The sequence below is a fragment of the Nelumbo lutea genome, chromosome 1, assembly GCF_056320005.1.
Source record: "Nelumbo lutea isolate HS-2025 chromosome 1, American lotus-T2T, whole genome shotgun sequence".
NCBI classification, from domain to species: domain Eukaryota; kingdom Viridiplantae; phylum Streptophyta; class Magnoliopsida; order Proteales; family Nelumbonaceae; genus Nelumbo; species Nelumbo lutea.
This window is the reverse complement of record NC_142684.1, coordinates 1,340,795-1,360,903: the sequence shown is the minus strand read 5'-3', so window position 1 is coordinate 1,360,903 and position 20,109 is coordinate 1,340,795. Positions and strand designations below refer to the sequence as shown.

General features: G+C 36.6%; 1 protein-coding gene across 8 annotated transcripts in view; it reads right to left on the bottom strand.

The window, feature by feature from the left end:
- HINT3 (histidine triad nucleotide-binding 3) overlaps nt 1-6,938 on the bottom strand; it is a 77,043-nt gene extending 70,105 nt beyond the window's left edge. For 5 of the 8 annotated variants that reach the window (XM_088963079.1, XM_088963078.1, XM_088963080.1 and 2 more), the window contains exons 1-2: nt 6,444-6,803; nt 1,722-1,777 (exon numbers count right to left, since the gene is read on the bottom strand). In XM_088963079.1, coding sequence (XP_088819205.1) covers nt 1,722-1,777; nt 6,444-6,668 — 281 coding nt within the window. In that variant the 5' untranslated portion in view covers nt 6,669-6,803. Of the gene's footprint in view, nt 1-1,721; nt 1,778-6,443 lie in introns of all 8 variants that reach the window. The other 3 variants (XM_088963077.1, XM_088963083.1, XM_088963084.1) reach the window with 3 other exon arrangements.
- Between the last annotated feature and the right edge of the window lie 13,171 nt (nt 6,939-20,109).

The window sequence follows — 20,109 nt, the reverse complement described above, 5'->3', positions numbered from 1 at the left end:
AACAGCTACCATCAAAGTTTAGTTTCTTCCACCCAACATCCGGAGGGGACCAAAATTCAGTTACAATAGATCTTCTAGAAGCAATGTTAGCAATTGTTCCCCATGATATGAAGAAATCCTGTCTTAAAATCTGCAAATATTTTCAAAGTTTTCACCCAATGTGCCACCCTTATAGCTATCACTTCAACCACAGCATCTCTACCTCTTTCCTTATCATCAAATATCCTCAGATTCTTTAGTCCCAGATTGTCCAAGCCACTGCTGCTCTAGTGCTCCCATCACTTTGTCTCTTCTTTTAGAGCACCTGACCCCTTTCACATGTAATAGATCACTTCCTCATACTAGTGCTGTAAATTCTCTTCTATGCACATGTCCAAACCATCTTAGTCTACTTTCCCTCATTTTATCAGTTATTGGAACTACTCCTAAGTTTTATCAATGCACAACATAAATAGAATGATGCCTTCTTGCTGTCTTGGGAAGGCCTAGGACAAAATTCATGGAAATGTCTTGCCAAATCTAAAAGGGACCCAGCAAAGGAGTATCTAACCTTATGCTCTTTTTTCTACCTCTACCCAATTGGCAAACACTAAGTTGTTTAACCATACAATCAACATCAGCCTTAAGACTAGGCCAACAAAAGTGATCCATTACCATAGCTATGGTCCTGTTCCTATTAGAATGTGCTACAACTCCTCCATGTAACTCCCATATAACATAATCATGTAGGACATATGTACAAGACACAAATAACCATCATGGATGGAAAAACTATGATATTGAGACTGTGACCATCTTGTATAGTGGCATGAATAATGCTAACGTCATTGCACCAATATATAGACTTCAAGTTATCAAAGCCCACAACCTGCACAAACATAGAACTCAAAATATACACCACTTGGCTTGCATCAGCTATTATATTCTCTGCTCCTGACATATGTCTAATGACAAAGTGATATTTTCCCAAGAACCAAGCCCATTCCTGAGAAACTAAGCAGTGATGACAATATTGTATGCATCAAACTATGCAATTAAATTCATTATCGTAAGTAGAGAACTTCTCCTGGATTCATTATATTTTTTGCTATGAAGTATGAAAAGCAATGAGATAATCCTCTTCCATTTGAATACCTCCATTCCCAACACCTCAAGGAACTGTGAGACCATGTAAATTCCCCTTCTTCATAACATCTATAATTGATGTCATGATGGTGTTGAATTTTTTTTGCATACTTTTTTTTATTTCCTTAAGTGTTTAGATTCAGATTAAAAGAAAATAGAAGAGAGAAAGGAAGAAGAGAAGAATTTGGAGAAGGCTAAAAAAGTATGAGGCATCAGACTCTATTTCACTTACATATGCAACCACACATGGTAGTAAAATTATCCTTGTATACCTGGTCATATGACTCCACCAAACAGGCTAAAAATAATAAATGGGACTAACTTCTATTGTCCAGCTCTACTAATTTTTGGTTTTCCCTTTGAAATTCTTTCGGATTTTCATGATTGCACCCCCCCCCATTTCTCCCTATCAACAAAATATTTCTATTACAGAATAAAAATACTTCAACGACCATGTAGCAGTGACTGATATGGCAGATTTAAATGAACAATGGAATTTCCTAGACAACAAAAGTCCTACCTTAAGTGAATTAAAGATAATCCATCTTGCCAGAAGGACAGATATTGGAATTGCATCTTAGGAAGAAGTACATTACCCATGAATGAGTGGATTTAAATCCAAAATGCACAGGCATATGTCATCCTCATATAGCTGTGTACAAATCAAGTGAAATAAAGAATCAATAGTAAACCAATATTGCACAAATGCAAAAACGTATAGCTGTTTACAATGAGCAAATAATATGGTCTAAACCTTTCAATAGAAAACCATCAACATACCATAATAGCATAAAAAAACTTTTCTATCATGCTGCCTTGCATAGACGCCCTAACTTGACAAGTTGATTTTTTTTTTTTATTCTATGTTGCCAACGCCTAGTTCAAACAGAAGAGATAACAGGTTCAGGGGTGTCAAAAGGCCTCTAATATATTAAGAATTATATTTTATGTACAATTACAAGAGTGCCCTTACAGGGCTGAAAGAAATAAAGCTAGATAAAGCTAGGGATGAGCATTATTCGGTTAAAACCAAAATACCAAACTGGAAATTTCAATTTCGGTTCAATTTTTGAGTTTTGGTTACTTCGATTCGGTTATTTCAGTTTTTGAATATTCCGGTTTCAGTTTTGGTTTTTAGAATTAGAAATTCGATTAACCAAAAAAAAACAAATTAACCAAATATAACATGTAGTATATAACATATAACATATAACATATAATATATAATATATGATATATTTCTATATTAATATAAATATAATGAAATTTGATTTCATAATTTGTTATAATATATATTATATATGTTATAATGTATAGTATATATATTATTGAAATTTGGTTTCAACTGAAATAACCGAAAATCAAACCAAAATTTTCAATTTCAGTTATTTTGGTTTTTCTATAATTCGGTTTCAGTTCAATTTTCATTTTTTTTATTTGATTTTTAAAATTTTGGTTTATTCGATAACTGAATAAACCAAATGCACACCCCTGGATAAAACACATGTACAATTTACAACAAGGCTATCTTAATAGAATATGTCAAGTCTCTTCACACTCCCTCTCAAACTAATGTGTGGACATAAGCATCAGTTTGCCTACAAGGAAAAGATGACAGGATCTAGTCATAGTCTTCGTGAAGATGTCAGCAATCTACATATTGAAGGCAACATGAGGAAGAGAGATAGATCCAAGAAGAAACATGTCTCAGATAAAATGACAGTCTGCCTCAATATGTTCAGTCATCTCATGAAATACAGGATTTGATGCAATCTTGATAGCACTAGTATTATCCAAATGAAGAGGAGTGGGTGTAGGAATTTGAATGCCAAGATCCATAAATAGTGATTGTAGCTAGACTATCTCACTGCACATAGAAGACATTGTCCTATACTTTGCTTTAGTGGAGGACTTGGAGACAATCTGTTGATTCTTGCATTTCCAAGAGATAAGAGAATCATCTATAAAAACACACCATCCAGTAGTAGAACAACAGGTGTCTGAACAACCAACCCAATCAGTATCAACATATGCTCTCAACTAAGGAAAGAAATCAAAGAATCTTCAATGAAAATAGAAACTCAAAGGAGGAAACTAGCAGGGTGGAAGAGGAATTATATCTCTTTAGGAGGTAGAATCACTTTAATTAAGTCAACTTTAGTAAATTTGCCAGTGTACTTCCTGTCTACCTTCAAAGTGCCAACCAAGGTAGCAAATCAGTTGGAAAAAGTAATGAGAGATTTCCTCTGGGAACATGGGGAATCAAAAAAGGATCACCTAGTGAAGTGGGAAATGGTCTCTAGGACAAAAGACAAAGGGGATTCAGGGATTGGAAATATTCGTCTAAGAAACATAGCACTCTTAGGTAAGTGGCTGTGGAGATTTCCCAAGGAGCAAGAAAGTTTGTGGCATAGAGTGATAGAAAGCATACATGGATTGGCAGCAAATGGATGGGATGCTAGTATCAACCTAAGGGCTTCTCATTCCTCTCCGTGGAAAGACATTGTTGGTATCTTGCCTGCCTTTTCTCCTTTCATTAGGTATGATGCTTTTTCGGGTAATAAGGTCCTTTTTTGGGAGGACATTTGGGTTGGGGACCAGCCTCTTAAGGATAGGTACCTGGCCCTCTACTCCTTGTCCTTGAACAAATTTAAAATCATCTCTACCTTTCGTGTTTCTAATGAGGCGTGGGATTTAGGGTTCAGTAGAGGGTTGAGGGAGTCAGAAATAGGGTTGGCAGATGATCTTTTCTCCCTTTTAAATTCAGTGTTTCTGAATCATTCTTGTCCTGATAATAGAATGTTTTTCATGCTCTTCTTTCTTCAATGCTTTAGTGCACTCTTCCAATTTAGTTTACTCTTTTCCTATAAAAGAAGCGTGGAGTGCTCCTGTACCTCCAAAGGTGAGGGCTTTTTGTTGGGAAGTGGTTCTCCAAAAAAATCAAAACTTTGGACTTGCTTCAGAAAAAAAAACCGAATTGGTTCTTATCCCCTCATATTTGTAGCCTTTGCTTGAAGAGTGGTGAGACGATAAATCATCTACTAATATCTTGTCCTTTTGTTACTCTTATTTGGGATTGGTTTTCCTCTCTCTTTGGGTGTAGGTGGGTTCCTCCTACAAGCGTGGTGGATCTTTTTGAATCTAGCTTTTTTCGTCAGTCAAAGAAAAGAGGAAGGGTAATGTGGAGAGCAACGAGGGCAGCAGTTGTTTGGGTAGTGTGGGAAGAGAGAAATAATAGAATCTTTCAAGGGAAAGAAAAATCAGCACATGAAGTCATAGAAGGGATCACCATCAAGATCATACATTGGCTGAAATCGCCGGATCTGTTCAAGGACTTCTCTGTAGATGACTTAATTAGAGGGTGAAGTGAGGTAGCAGCTTCTTCCTGCCCCTCTTTAGCTATTCAAGAGGACTGGTCGCCCCCGTTACCTTTGGATGTTAAGTTAAACTCTGATGGCAGTTCTATAGGTAATCCAGGCCCCTCTGGAATTGGGAGTGTCTTTAGAGATGGAGGAGGAAATGTCATGGCCCTTTATTCTGGCCGGATAGGACTGGGGGACTCTCTTAGGGCAGAAGTTTTGGCACTCCTACAAGGGCTCAAGCCGGCTAAACAGCTGGGTTTTCAGCAGTTGGAAGTGGAGAGAGACTCAAAACTGGTAATAGGTTGGATGCAAACAAACAGCTTAGGCGCCTAGTCCCTTGGACAACCTGTAAGGGAGATTATGCAACTAACAAGAGAGCTTGAAGTCAGGTTTAAATGGAGTAGGAGATCAGCCAATGCAATGGCTGATACTTTAGCAAAGCAAGGAGTTAGTAGGTAGAACCTTTTTTGGGCCTTTTTGTAATCTGTGGAGGGGTCACCTTGTTTTTTGATGGTGACATTTGTGCTAAGTTTCTCAAAGAATTAATGAAAGTTACTGTTTCCAATCAAAAAAAAAAGTCGAAGGAGGAAGTGATTGAAGCTATAAAAATCAGATCTACACATTGGGTTAAAACTATGGAATTCTTCAGGAACGTCTCTATAAATGACATTCTAAGGAACTAGACTGAAGTGATACAAACAGATTTACATAGAAAAAGTGTGAGAATGGATTGGAAACCACCTACACCAAATAAACTAAAACTGAGCTTTGATGGGAGTTCCTTTGGTAACCCAAGGAGAGCAGGTATAACTGTATGGCGAGAGCATTTAGAAATCATCAAGGAGTAGTAGTGGCACTATTCCCAGGACCAATCGGCCTTGGTGATTCAATTCAGGCTGAAACTCTAGCTCTCCTACAAGGTTTGAAACTGGCTGAGTAGATTGGAGCAACAGAACTGGAAATTGAAGGAGATTCACTCCTGGTCATATCTTGGGGAAACCAAATCAGTTCACTTATTTTGGGCAAAACTGTAATCTGTTGTAACCTAGGTCACTACAATGCTAAAACTTTAAACTCGTGTACTTTAATCAGTAAACAATGAATTAATAAATGTTTATTTGCTGATCAAAGGAAAAAAATTTACTGCAGTGCCTCTTCAATGAACACTGTTTTCTGATTTTGCAAAATCCACTCAGAAAATGTGTGCACGTAGTCTCTGTACATACACAATATAAGAAGGTCCCATCCTTAACTTAGAAACGCTTATATTAAATCTAAGAATTCCATCTGGGCAGAAAATTGTTAAAAAGAGACCACACTCTGGCATGGTCCAATGGGATAATTTCTAATTATATTTTTTTATCGATGAGAGTAATGAAGTTGATGCAAAGATGCCCACAGATGCTCATCTGGGTCGTAGAATCTTCAGCCTAAAACCTCCGCTTGTCTTATGCAAATTCAATGGCTTGTTGTATTAACTAACATCATGGACCATGGCATTGGGAAGCTACTCAAGCCTTCAGTATGTAGGTTCATTTCAGAAGTCTTAATTTTCTCAACGTAAATAACGATGTTGAGACTATGAATTCAAGGTCTGTACTTCTAACAATGCATATTAGCTTTGCCACAAATACTGGAATCTCTCATAAAGTAGTTAAATCAGGAAAGGAAATTTAATAAAATGGATTGAAGTTCATAAATCAGAATATCGAAGTATCAAACAAATGACCTGATAAAACAATAGAATCCAATTTTGGTGGTGAAAACATATAAGACCCAACAAAGATAACCAAAATAGCAAAAGAACCCAACAAAGATCTTTCGCTTTTCACCCGTCAACATCCCAAAATTGGAAATAAAGCACCCCACCCCCACCCGGCCAAAAAAAGCAAGGCAATCAATGCAATATAAAAAGAGAGACAAAGAAAAGTTAAACTCAAACTTCAATGAAAATACCTTGAATGCAGGGGATTCACCTCGAATAATCTTACAGAAAATACAATGCTTTTCTTCATTCTTCTTCGCAGAATCACTTCTGTTCTGATCATCCGCATTGGTAGAGCAATTGGAAGTCGACAAACCTGATAAAGTATTCAATTTTGGCCGTTCAGGTAAGCTAGAAGGTCCCGGATCAATCTGGCGAAGATGGGAACAGAGAACCGCAAGCCGTCGTGCTTCCATCTAAGCGAAAACAAACTCCTCGACAGGAACCGTGAATTTTCCACGGTTTTTCGTCATTCTCTGTTGTTTGAACAGGAATGAAACGAGAACAGGAACAGGTAAGCGTTTAATGGGTGGTCAAAGTAATAGCCTTCGGGATTAGAGCGCTTGTAATTAAAGCTCATTTTAAGGTTTTGCTAGCTTCACCGCACGTGACACTAGCACCACCAGTCGTCTCTACGAAGATAGATAGGTGGCGTGGGCAACAGATAAGACAGTGTGATAACAGCCAGAGTGGCTGAACTGAACTGAATGATTTATTGATTCGCCTAAATTTCATATAATAGGGTAAATTAGACATTGCCACTGTATTTTGAGTCAGTGACACTTTGCAAGTTCCCTTCCTCAACTTTCATTTGCATCAAAGACCCACTTCTAAGAGCATGAACATGCAAAATATCAAAGTCCAGAGCCCCATGTGAAACAGGTCAAATAGACCGGCGGTGTTTGAAAATATTGCTTCAGATCATACTTTGGAAATTGAAAAAGTATAATATAAAAAAATGTCAGATTCAATGTTTTTTCAGAAACAGCCAATGATACAATAATATAGTAGTATCATCTTGAATGTTAAATAATATGACCAATGTTGAAAATGATAAAACCAATGTTATTTTCTCAGAAAATCACCACTTCCAAATAAATAATAAAACGGTGCTTACAATTCAGATATGCCCAACACCGTGGTGCTATATTCTCAGCACCGATGCTAAACAGCTACTTACGGGTGCCAAACCAGCACGTCTTCATCAACAGCTTTCAGAAATTCTTAACATCATAGAATTGCGAATTAAAAGTATGTGGATAAGGAATGACATATCATAACCCAACCCAGACCTTCATAATAATCTATGCTGACATGGCATTCGTCCAGGATACTAGACTATTCTCAAATCACAACTCCGAAAATAAGTAAAACATAAAAGTTCCAAGAAAACTATAAAATTGCAATCCTCCTCGGATGGGGGAGGGGATCCCTCTCTCGAATCTCTGTCTCTCTCAGTTTTAGATCCCAAATCATCAATTTACAATAAATTACGAAAACTTATCCCTCACTACAGGGTAGATCTGTTCATGGGTCGGGTAGCCCGAAGGCCTGGCCCACACTCCGTTCAAGCTTGGTCATGTAATTAGGCTCACGGGCCTGACTTCGGGCCTAACACAGTAAGTCCGATTGTATTTCAGGCCGGGCTTGAGATTTGTCAAAAAAGCCCGACCCGACCCGACTCAACATTATATATTTTATATAATATATAAAGTACATATTATATATTTTATAAAATATATATATAATATAATATTTATTAAAATATATATTTATAATTTAATATATATTTTTATTCTTTTCTTTATAATCTCTCTCTCTCTCTCTCTCTCTCTCTCTCTCTCTCTCTCTCCAGCCGCTAAGAGTATGGGCTAAATTTCGAGCTCGGGCCCAGGCCCAGGCTTCAGACTTTTTATGAGGGTCGGGCTCAAGTCCAAGTTATAGGCCCGATGGTTGGGCTGGGCTTGGGCTCGGGCTTTAGAAAATTCTGTTAATACAAAGTGAAAGCTCGGCCCCGCCCATGAACAGGTCTACTCCATGGGTGTTTAGTGTAACGCATTCGGGGTCTAATCACTTCTCACCTCTTAATATAATGCATTCGGGGCCTTATATTAAGAATATCTATCTGGGGCAAAGTGGACAAATACCACTCTCACCCCATTGAATTTCCATTCACTAGAGTTTCAAGTTTCCCTATACCCAATCAACAATAAAAAAAAAAAAAAAAAAAAAACAACAACAACAACAACTAAGGCGGGGTGAGTCAGATTATCACATTTACCAATCAAAAAAAGGGGCTTCTAGATGATTATATTAAGTTACTTATATTATATATAAAAGTGTGGATTCAGAGTGTAAGCTTTTCTTGAATTAAAATTACTCTTTATTGTTTCATTTGAAAATTGATATAAAATTTATTTTATTTCTTCTTTAATGGCTACTAAGGCTATGTTTGGTTCAATGCTCTATACCTCATTCTTTTAATTCTTTCTTATTTTAGGCAAGAATAGGCAAAAATGAAAAACATTAGTGTCTAGTTATAAAATTTTTGCCATGGGCCACATTCTTTTTAAAATGAAAAATCAGCCCTATAGCACAAAAAATTGAACAACCTGCAACATGAGAAATAAGAATGCCCCATCTTGCTCATTTTCATTCTTTGAGGAAACTCTGCCTACAAAACTGTTGCCATAGATGTTTACTTTTGCAAAAGCACTTTTACAAAAGTGCTTTTAACGAAAACTCTTTTATAAAAGTACTTTTGTGAAAGTAAAGTACTTTTATGAAAACACTTTTTTGAAAGCACTTTTATGAAAGTACATTTACATTAAAGCATTTTTATGGAAGTACTTTTACAAAACATCTATGCGTAAACATTAACTGTTAGGGACCTAGGCTAGCGGTTTATGAAAATCGACACTTTTTTTAAGAATGAAAATAAGCAACATAGGACACTTGTTATTATAAAAAGAATCCATTTTGAGGAAAAAGTGTTTGGTTCATAGCAATATTTTCTCATTCTACCTATTTTTACCTATTCTTGTCCATTTCAGAATTTCATCTTGGGTACGAATGACAAAAAATGAGAACTGAACCAAACATGGACTAAAATGCTCATATTTGTTTATTTAATTAGTCCATAAAATGTAACTTCAATTATTACTTTCCACCTCATTTAATCCCCTCTCATTGAGTCTTGTACTTAAAGGTATTCACTCCCATTTTCTCCTATTAAATCATATATTTAAGTTATTTTCACTAATAAATGTTACTTTTTAACAATATAAACTCATGAATTTTAAAAACGACTCAAAAACAAAAACCGCCTTTATCCAAGTGGTGCCTAAGCAATTCAACCATCCAAATCAAATTTAACCTATGAAGTCATAGTTGGGTAATAAAATTTTTAAAATAAAAATAAAAATAGAAAATTACAAAAATGTAGAAAAGATTAGACAAATTTATGATATTTTTATTAATCAAATAAAATAAATAAGTGTAATAAATAATAATTATTTTTATTGAAAATTAAAACGAAATACACAATTTAGAAATAACAAAAAATGAAATTATTTTATTGTTTAGCAAAGATCAATAGTTCAACTTTTGAGTCAATTGTGTTAACATTTAATGTCATAAATAAATAATAAAATTTAATAAAATATAAAAAACAAAAATGAAAAAAATGCATAAACATTGAAAAAATAAAATAAAACATTTAGGCACATATTAAACAAAAAGTAAGTGTGGCAAATAAGAATTATTTTTACATATAGAAATGCAAAAAAAAAATTATACAACAAATTTAACACATATGTACTTATATATTTACACTACTATTAAAATATGAGTATCGTGAAACTTTCTTTTGACTAAAATACTCATTTTAATTTAGTCTTTATTTAATTATGAGGTTTAAATTCTAAATTGAAACTACCACTTTTTACCTCATTTAATTCTCTCTATTTAAACCTTACATTTTTTGTATATAAATGAACAAAAGCAGATACACCAAAAAGATAAAACATTACTAAAAGAATAATCTAGCCAAATAGGTAGGCCTATCAGTGATACTTGAAATTTCACAACTTGATCCGATTATCACATATTTGGATGAGGTGTTTATGCAACCATATTTGGATTTTGTAATTTGCATTCGATCAATAATGAAAACAAAATAAAAATAAAAATAATACATATTTATAAGTTTTTTTTATACATTATTATTATCATTATCATCATCTAGAATTGCCACGTGCATAGCATATGCACACTTACTTGTATTATTAAACGACTCTTTTCAACATCTCTAAATGACTCTCATCATTTTGATTAATCTACACCAACTACTAATGATTTTAACTTTCATCTATTTGAATAATTCTTGGTGGTTTGCATAAACTTGTGACTAATTCTCTTTTCCTGGTTATTAGATAATCCTCATTTCACAAAATTTTTTTAGGACACTAGTCAATTTTACTTTTATGTAATCAGATATTATGCCTTCTATTCTATATACATAAAGCAAGGTAGTCCACAAATGGCCTCTTCTTGCTCCAAAACCATCTTCCTAATTTTCATTTTTTGTTATTTTTTTATTTCTTTAATTCTATGTAATTGCCCATTAAACCAATAAGGAAACAACATAGGAAATAATTCACTAATCTTATTCTTAAAATCTCTCTCTCACCCACACAAACACCCACACGTTCTCAAACAACTAAATCATCTCCTCTCCTAAAAGTTCTCCTAAACTATCTCCCCCACCTAAAACATCTCCTAACCTATCTCACAATAAACAACCTAGATAATTCTAACACCTCTTTCCAAACCCTTATCTCTCATCTCTATCTAAAATACTAATAAGATGAGTAAAAAAATGTCTAAAAGAATGATAAAAATAAGACAAATAATAAAAGTAAAAAATTAATAATTAAAATTTTGGAAATTAATTTATTTATATCAATAAATTTTGAAATTTTTATTCACATCAATTCGGAAATTTATTCATAAATTTTTGAAAAGTAATCTATTTATATCAATATTTGTACTAAGGATTTTTAAGATATTCAAAATTTTCTTTTTGTTTTTTATTTCCTGTTGTACAAACAACAATAAATTATAAATAGATTTTTTTATTGTTTAGTTTAACATCCTATGTCAAAGTTTCAATTGATTGGTCGATAAGGGCTCATGTTGGTAGTAGCAGTGACTTAGGATCAAATTGAGCTTGCACTAGGGTTGGGAGGCTTTATGGGTTTGGGATATCCCCCCCCCCTGATTGTGTAACCCGAGAAACATTTTTTAAGTCTTATTTATATTTTATCCTCTACCAAAAAAAGAAAAATCACTTATATCTTTCATATTATCTAATTTTCCCATACACCATACGGGGCCCTACTAGTTCTAATATGTGACTCTCCTTTTGTGCTATTGGAACTTGAAACAACCACACAAAAAAATAAACAAAAAAAAAAAGATTTGTGACTCTCCTTTTATACTATTGGAGCTCGAAAAAACCACCAAAAAAAAACTTTATACTATAAAGGAGTGAATACACATCCCTATTTAATTTCAGCCTCAAAATAGCCTATCGTACAACTAAATTAGAATGTGGAGTTGCTATTAAGTAGGGGTGGCCATGAGTCGAGCTTCTCACAATCTATTCGAGCTCAGCTTAGCTCGGTTTTGAGCCTTATGCATAGGCTCGTTCGCTAATCGAGCCGAGCTCGAGCCAAGTGAAGCTCGGATCTTGAGGCTTGCAAGCCTAGTATAAAGGGTCTGGCATGAATCGTCCCAGTTAGCCAAATTTGATTCATCATGGTTGGCTCCTCCTCACTACTATACAACCTAATCCTCTCAGCCAATGAGTCTGGAGTTCCCAAGTCAGACAGGAAGGACCATCCTTGTGATCAACTAATGAAGAAAAACTTATTATTCCAGTTAAGGGTGGACGACGAGTTGCCCACTACCCTACCCCGTCGGCCTTGTAAGTACCACAAACCTTCACCGTCAGAATGCTTCTTCAATGCAAACAGACCCTAGAAGATATTCAGGGTCACGGACAAATCTCAGAGGCAGGCCATCACCAACACGGCCGCTATGGTCCTAATGGTGATCGGAGCAAGTTGGTTGAGAGAAATATTATAGTAGTTAAGTATTTCTGGGGTGAGGGGAGGCAAGGGAAAAAGAAGGCCAAAGTGGAGGTAATGCTCATGCACACACACCTCCCCCTCGATGGGCTTCCACAACCAGTCACCAACGCAAGGGACTCTAATCCTATAGCCTCCTAAGATATAGTAAATCTTGGACAGAGCCCTCACTTTCTCTTTGCCAAGCTCATTATCAAAGTCAAAGCGGGGGTGACACACCAATGTCACGCCTCAGCAGTTAGCCTCAGCCCGCTCCTCAGCCTCCTCCAACTCCACCACTTCAGAAAGCTCAAGGGCATTCCCCGTGGCATCAGCCCTCGGCCTCGTGGAGCCAATACTTTCATCGAGAGAGCCTATGCCCCGTTGGTCGCGCTCAACTCCCTGTGGGATGGTCCTCTCCCTCAGCACCTGAGCACTAGACGCCCGAAGGGAGCTCTTGGAGTCACTACTGGCCGAGGTAGAAGGAGAACTGCTAAGGTCACTCCAGTCAGGAAGAGCATAGCACTCAAGTCCAGAGCTTGAAGTTGACATATTGAAGACGGGAATCCTTTACTTAGTGTTTGTTCAAAGAAATAAGACATAGGGAATCGGCTGTTGGTAGTTGAGGTCTCTGCGATCACAAGTGAAGACTCAAGGTATGAACAAATGGTGAAGACTCGCTCAACCAACGTCCCTATTTAAAGGAAACATACGGGTCAAATCCCTTTAATCTAACGGTCGTAGACTAGCTGATCTAATAGCCCGAACTGACGGGCTACACGTGGCATCAACCTTGGAAAGACAAAATGACACCGAAGGAATGAGTTGATTTTCCTGTTAGCTCTGGGTCAAGAACAACTCAAACCAGACACATCTCTACATTGTTTCATGCACAACCTCAACTAGTTAACACCAATGCCTATCCTGTGTACGGACCTGCACCTGATGACATCGACACCCATATGGGGCACTGTCAATGAACTCGGACGTCCCACACCCATGCAAGCCACGGTCACGCATTCTCCGCCCATAATGATCCTCCACTGAGACGGAGAGCGAACAAGGAAGTAGTCACCATGCAACCACCAAGAAGAGTCCACTGCAACCAAGGCTAATGCCTCCACACAACTCCATTGTACTCTCTTCAACCGAAGCCAAGGTCTCTGTGCAGCATGCCATTCGACCTCGACCATTACAGCCTCAAGAGTGGGGGGCAAGTGATGTAAGGATACTTGGTAGACCTCAAATCATGTCACGTGGTGTCAGCCAGATCAAATCCTAGCCGCACATCTCCAATTGCTTCCAACAACTCTTAAGGCTAGGTTAGCTATAAAAGGGGGCACTCATCTTAAGGTAAGCATCCAGAATCCCAAGAGGATTATCATTGGCTATTAAGGACTAATCTCTTATCTCTTGTCTCTTGCTTGGTCTGACCCCCCTTAAGCACTCAACTAACTTGACCATCAGAGTCTCCACCCCTGGGATAACAACTAGGGTCTCTGACGTTTGCTTTTCTCCTATTTACAAATCAGACCTGTCAACCTCGGACACTAGTGAAATCACCTTGTTGCCCTCAATCTCATATTTGGCAGCAACAACAATAATAATCATTATTATTAAATAGATGACAATAATAAGGGCATTGACATTATTTTATCATGTATGAAATGCATCAGATTTTGGTAAGACTTGAAACCAGTGTTTTCAATTCATTGTTGACCCAATTGATTGAACCACTCAAACCATCACTTGATCAATATTCTGGGTCCAATTTAAGTAAAACCCAAAGAAGGCAAAAACCGTCTGCTCCAAATGGTTGGACCATTGACCCATTTGACTCGGTGACCGGGTCACAAATTGCATACTAACTATATATGTTTGCAAAATTCAGGAGGCCATAATTAACTTTGTACTCTGATGTTCAATTGAGGTGATTTTTTTTTTCTTTTATTTTGGATAACTTTTTGAGATCTATGCATCCCAAGGGCCATAGGTGCTTTGCCCCAATATTTTTTTCCAATAAACCCTTTTTTTCCTTAAATTGCAAAATTTTATATTTTTTTACGAATAAAAAGTTTTAAATCTGAATTAAAAATATAAATTGAATATAAAATATTTCATATATTACATGTAAAACATAACTATATATCATTTATTGATAAAATACATGTTTATACATACCTATACACACACACATATGCCTAGATAGATAAAGTTGTTTGTATTGGATCAACTTTTCAACATCTGAAAATTCATAAATTACTATTTTACCCCTAAAACAGACTATGTGATAATTTTGAGTTCAATTTTAATTATTTCATGTAAATAATTTATTAAATTCAAAATAATATTAAGAATATGAGAAAATTATAAAAAATATAAAATAATTTATTAAAATATAAATAAAATTGAAAATACATATAAATTTATATTAAAAACAACTTATTAATAATTAAAATAATAATGAAAATAGTAATAAAGTCCATGAAACAAATTTAAATTTATAAAAAATAAAAACATTAATATTTAATAAATTTATAAATTAAAAATAAATCTATAAGTTATAATTCAACTTCTCTCTACCACTCTTGAAACCTTCACTACTACTTCATTCTCTCTCTCATGAACTCCACAAACACAATCATCAAGCTAGACTCACCCGAGCCATGCAAATCCCCGTCAACTCATCAGTGTTATCTGACTCCCTGCCAGAAAAGAGCATAGGAGTTGTCATTGTTGGAGCTGGGTTTCGGATCTTCATTACTGCCTACCTCGAACAACACCACCATTGGCCAACTCAGAACAATGAAATTGGCAGCCGATAGGAAGACAAAGGAGAGAGAGAGAGAGAGAGAGAGAGAGAGAGAGAGAGGGAGGGAGGGAAGGAGGGAGAGGGATATCGAGCAGGATCGCCAACTAAGAACGCCACTATTGAGAAATTGAACAAGACCGCCACTAGCCGACTGAGAACAGAGACAAGACAGTCGACGAGAAGACAGTGGAAAGAAAACGCGAGAAAGAGGGAGGGAGGGAGAGGGAAATTGAACAGAACCGATGATTGAGAATGCCACTGATGGTTTCTTCGAGTTCTCCATCGCCACCTCCCTTCAAGCCTTGTCCCTGCGCCACTAATGGTTAGGTGTAGACCTGTTCATGGGTCGGGTGGCCAGACGGGCTTGAACATGTTTATAGGCCCGTAGGCTTAAACTCGGGCCAAAAAGCCCGGCCCGCAATAAATTCGAGCCAAGCTCGGGTTTTGTCAAAATAGCCCTGCCCGAACCCGACCTAAAATTAGACTTAAAATGGATCATGTGATTATGTCCATTTGAATAATTTTTTTTATTTAAGAATGTAAAACTGTGTTTTAAAACGTAAAAGAAAGGGAAAAAAAACCATCTTGTAGGCCCATTGTTCATTTAAATAGGAAAAAAACCATTTGAATTTTTAATTCTAACTCGAATAAGGAAAATTGTAATTTTTTTATTAGGTCGGGCTTCGGGCTTGGGCTTGGACTTCAGGCTTTTTATCAGGGCCGGGCTCGGGCTCAAGTCTAGCGTATTTTCATTGATAATGAGTAAAAGCCCGGCCCGACCCATGAACAGGTCTAGTTAAGAATCGAATGAAAAAATTTAGGTTTAAAAAGGAATGTCCATTTCAATATTATGAGGGACACTTAAAGACATTCACATACATCTGAGACGCATTTGAGCGCGTTCAGTGATGGCCCATTATCTAAACATTTCAGATCTGAAATTCAATTTTAGATGTATTTTAAGATGCATACATATCCAAAAGCTTTTGAAGTTTCAGACTTCAGACCTCTTAAAAGCGTTATCAAACGTGGCTTAGGTCTTGCCATTTCAGATTTGAATTTATGTTTCAAGTCCACACTCGTAGGGTCTGTAAAGCAAAGTTTTCAGAGCTCACACCTCTAACGTCATTTATAACTGAGTTAACATGCTTAACGAACCCAAGATGATCTTGTTAATGAATGCCATAAAAACGATCAGTCTGATGAGTCAGCCGAGGTAGTCTGCAGGTGTGGAATGTGTTCATATCAATGATTGATGCCACGTGTTCAATTCCGATAGGTGTGCTGTTCTGATCGTATCAATACAAATAATTAAATATATAATAAACTTTGTTTATAGTGGACTCAACTACCGAATCCATTGGTCTCATTCACTCTCTTGTTTTATTCAACATTATTTTGATAGCAGAAGTTCAATGCTGAGGTTGTTTGATCTCCCTTCCCACCCATAATCCAAATCCACCATAGAGATTGGTGATGCTGTTTCTCATTACATTATTCTGGTCGTATCAACTATCTTTGCGATAAACTCCAAAAGATATATTGCTAATTACACTGCCCAAAAACAAACAAACAGTGAATCTACACGGTTGGAATCGAATTGAACTTGGATTTGATTCTCACAAATTTTTAACTTGTTCTCGTACCATACTCACATCTTTATCTCTTTTGCAGCCGTGCTTTGAAATATCTCCTTACTTATATGTTTTTATTCATCTGAAATATTCTTAACACAGCTGAAAGGGGATGTGAAGACAGTGTATGTGAGAGAGTGGTGCTGTGACTTATGAGGACCAAATCCGAATTTGTTGATACTATCATATTTCAACACCTTATCAATAACATTCATATGGCATATCTCTTAGATTCCGAATCTCCTGTTTATAAGAATTCTGTTCAGTCTACCTACAACACACTATTCCTGTGAATTGGGAATATCTCTCTCTGCATAATACTATATGCAAGAGGATGAAATGTTTGTATAGACAGTAGATCCAGACTCTATCTTATATATATGGCAGGTCTCACTTGTATGTTGGGCCCCAATTTTATAATTTTATAATGAGATGTGCGGTGTTAGATGAAATTGGTAGGGCAGGGTGTTGGAACTTATTGTTTTGTTGGCTGGTGATATTTTCATTCTGTAAAATTCCACGTACCAAAAAAAAAAGCACATGTCCGTCAATTAGGGGCCCATGCACTGTATATATATTCTCTCTCTGTAGCCCAACATCGACCTCCGTGCATGGCAATATTCACGTAATCTTTCCGAGGAGGCACGGGCGCTCCGCCGATTTCTCCCAGGCAGTCAGGTTCCTAGGGTTTGAAGCTTTGAATAATGGAAATGGATACTCTCTCTCTCTCTTTCTCTCTCCTCTTTCCATCAACATTAATGGATTCTCGTGCAATATAAATCCCCTGCCATATACCGGTTTATTTTATTATTATTATATTACGTAAATAATATGAGAAAAATACTTGTTAAGATTTTCTTTAATAAAGGAAGATTATTTAATCTTTTCTTGATATTTACTCTCCTTCAACGCAACGTCGTTCTCTCCCAAGCGCCAACGGTTGGCCACTTACCATTTTACTGTTATTTTTTAAATTAGCCGACCCAAAGGAATCCCACGACAGTGAACCGACCAACTGCCACTTGTCGGTTATCATCTCGAACCTCTCCTCCCAACCAACCGGTGCACTCTTTCACGATTTCCCGCTCCCTTTTTCTCTCTAATACTAGAGCCTCCCACACCCACACTGTCTAGATGCAAGAAAATGTATGAAGTTTTTTTTTTTTGAAAATAAATCGAGAGGGGCTACTACACAGGACCGGGGAGAAAAATTAGGGTGCAATGTACATAGAAGATACTAGAATAGCCGTTTTCATTAAGCTAAAATCCACTAGAAGCAATATAGCCCATGTGAACCTTGAAAACACTAGAATGGTTCATGTGTAGAAAACGCTCTCAACCCCCCCCCCCCCAAAGACTCAGGTTCCGTTTGGTTAGTAGTCAAAATTGGAATCAAATTCAGAATTGAAAATCTTTAGAATGTGAATTGTAATGGTTTTTTTTTTTTTTTTATTCAAACAATAATTGGAATCAGCTGATTGGGATTTCACTCTCAAGAAAGGGGGAGGGAATGCCATTTCACCAAGAACGGGAATGGGTTTTGATTCTACATAACCAAACAGTTGGCATATATTCTGATTTCAATTCCAAATCCCTATTCTTATGTAAGGAAGCAAAATAATCAAATTGGATTTGAATCAAGGTATATCCGAATCTGATCAAATAATATAAATCTTGAATACAATCTGATCTGAAGATTCAATCGGATCTTACAAAGGCCAATATGAACCTGAGTCCATTAATGATGTTGGATATTTGAATCTGATCTGATCTAATTGAATTTTTGTAAAATTTAATAAATTATTAAAAGAAAAAATGCCAATTTATATAAAATACAATCATTTTGCCAACTATTTTCATCATATATATACATATTTTTTTATAAAAAATTAATAACATAAACGATTACAAAAAATCAACTTTCCAAACCCTTTGCCTACAACTATTGCCTTTTTTTTCAGTATTATCCTAAAAATTTTATATTAAGGGACTATCATAACATGGGTCTAGATCTTTATCAAACAAGGCAAAAGCTCAAATATGGGGCTACACTGGACAAAAGCAGTTTGGGGCCTAAAAACTTGAAATGTGAAGACAACCAAGCTGCAGACTGAACTACTCACAAAAGAGTCCAGATCTACTTTTCACAGAGAGCACATCACATCAACCTCACCGTCCTATCCTACCATGCGTGAGGAGCAAAACTCTATTCCTCACAAAGTTTCTATCCACCTGGGATTCTTCTCTTTGCTTTACCTCTTCTAATCTTCCTAATGGTCTTGCTTCTATCTTTAGCTAGGTATGATTTTGGGGGCCGAGCTACTCCCGCTTTGTATAGCTCCTATTTTTATCCAAAAAAAAAAAAAAAGGCAATAACTGAGTCAGTGGAGAGAGTTATTAGAGTTTGGAAATGCATAAATGGCTAATTAAAGGACTAGTCGGGGAATTGTGTAGATCATGATCCAATGAACACAGAACAAATGGCAAGTTCAGGAGACCAGATCCCGGGTCCTGTAACTGTGTAAACCCAAAGCCCAAGACTCTCCTGTCAAAAGGAAAGGATGTGAAGAAGGCGATCGAGGCTAAGCTTAAGGCTATTTTCAGTCAATATATAGTCTAAGTTATTAGCTCTTATAATTAATTTTCTAATTCTTGGCTTCTTGGAAATTGAAATTAGGAGTAAGAAGGTGGGAATGTAGAGCACGTCCAAATCCAATAGTGTAGTCTAACATGCAGCGCACGTGCGAAACAGGGCATGCATACATGCATCCATACATCCATATGTTTTAGTAATAGTGGGTGCATCATGCATCATGCATGCGACCGCTTACGTAACTAAACAAATGCCCACAACTCACAAGCATGATTTCCTGCAGAATCCAGTAATTCCTTTGAAAGTTGAAACGCAGGGTAACTTTCACCTTGATCGAGCAGATCCATGGTTATTATAAGGGTAATAGATCCATGGTGGTTACCCTTGGATGGGAATCCTAAATCTTATATAGCAATTTTCAAGTGAGGACAGATCGAGTGATAACGATGTTCACTTTAGATTGCACCCCATCCACCCCTCGTGGCGCTGGTTCCATGCATGAAAGAGGAGGAGCCAGGATCGTGTTTTCCGCGCGTTCTAAAAGAATGTGCGCATGACAAACACAAGAGAAGGGAAAAGGGAAGGCGGTAAAAATTGCGAAAACAAATGATAAGACACAGTAAGTATATATAAAAATTAAAAATCTTATCGTGGAGGAGAGGAGGCAGGTAAAGCGCCCCGTAAACC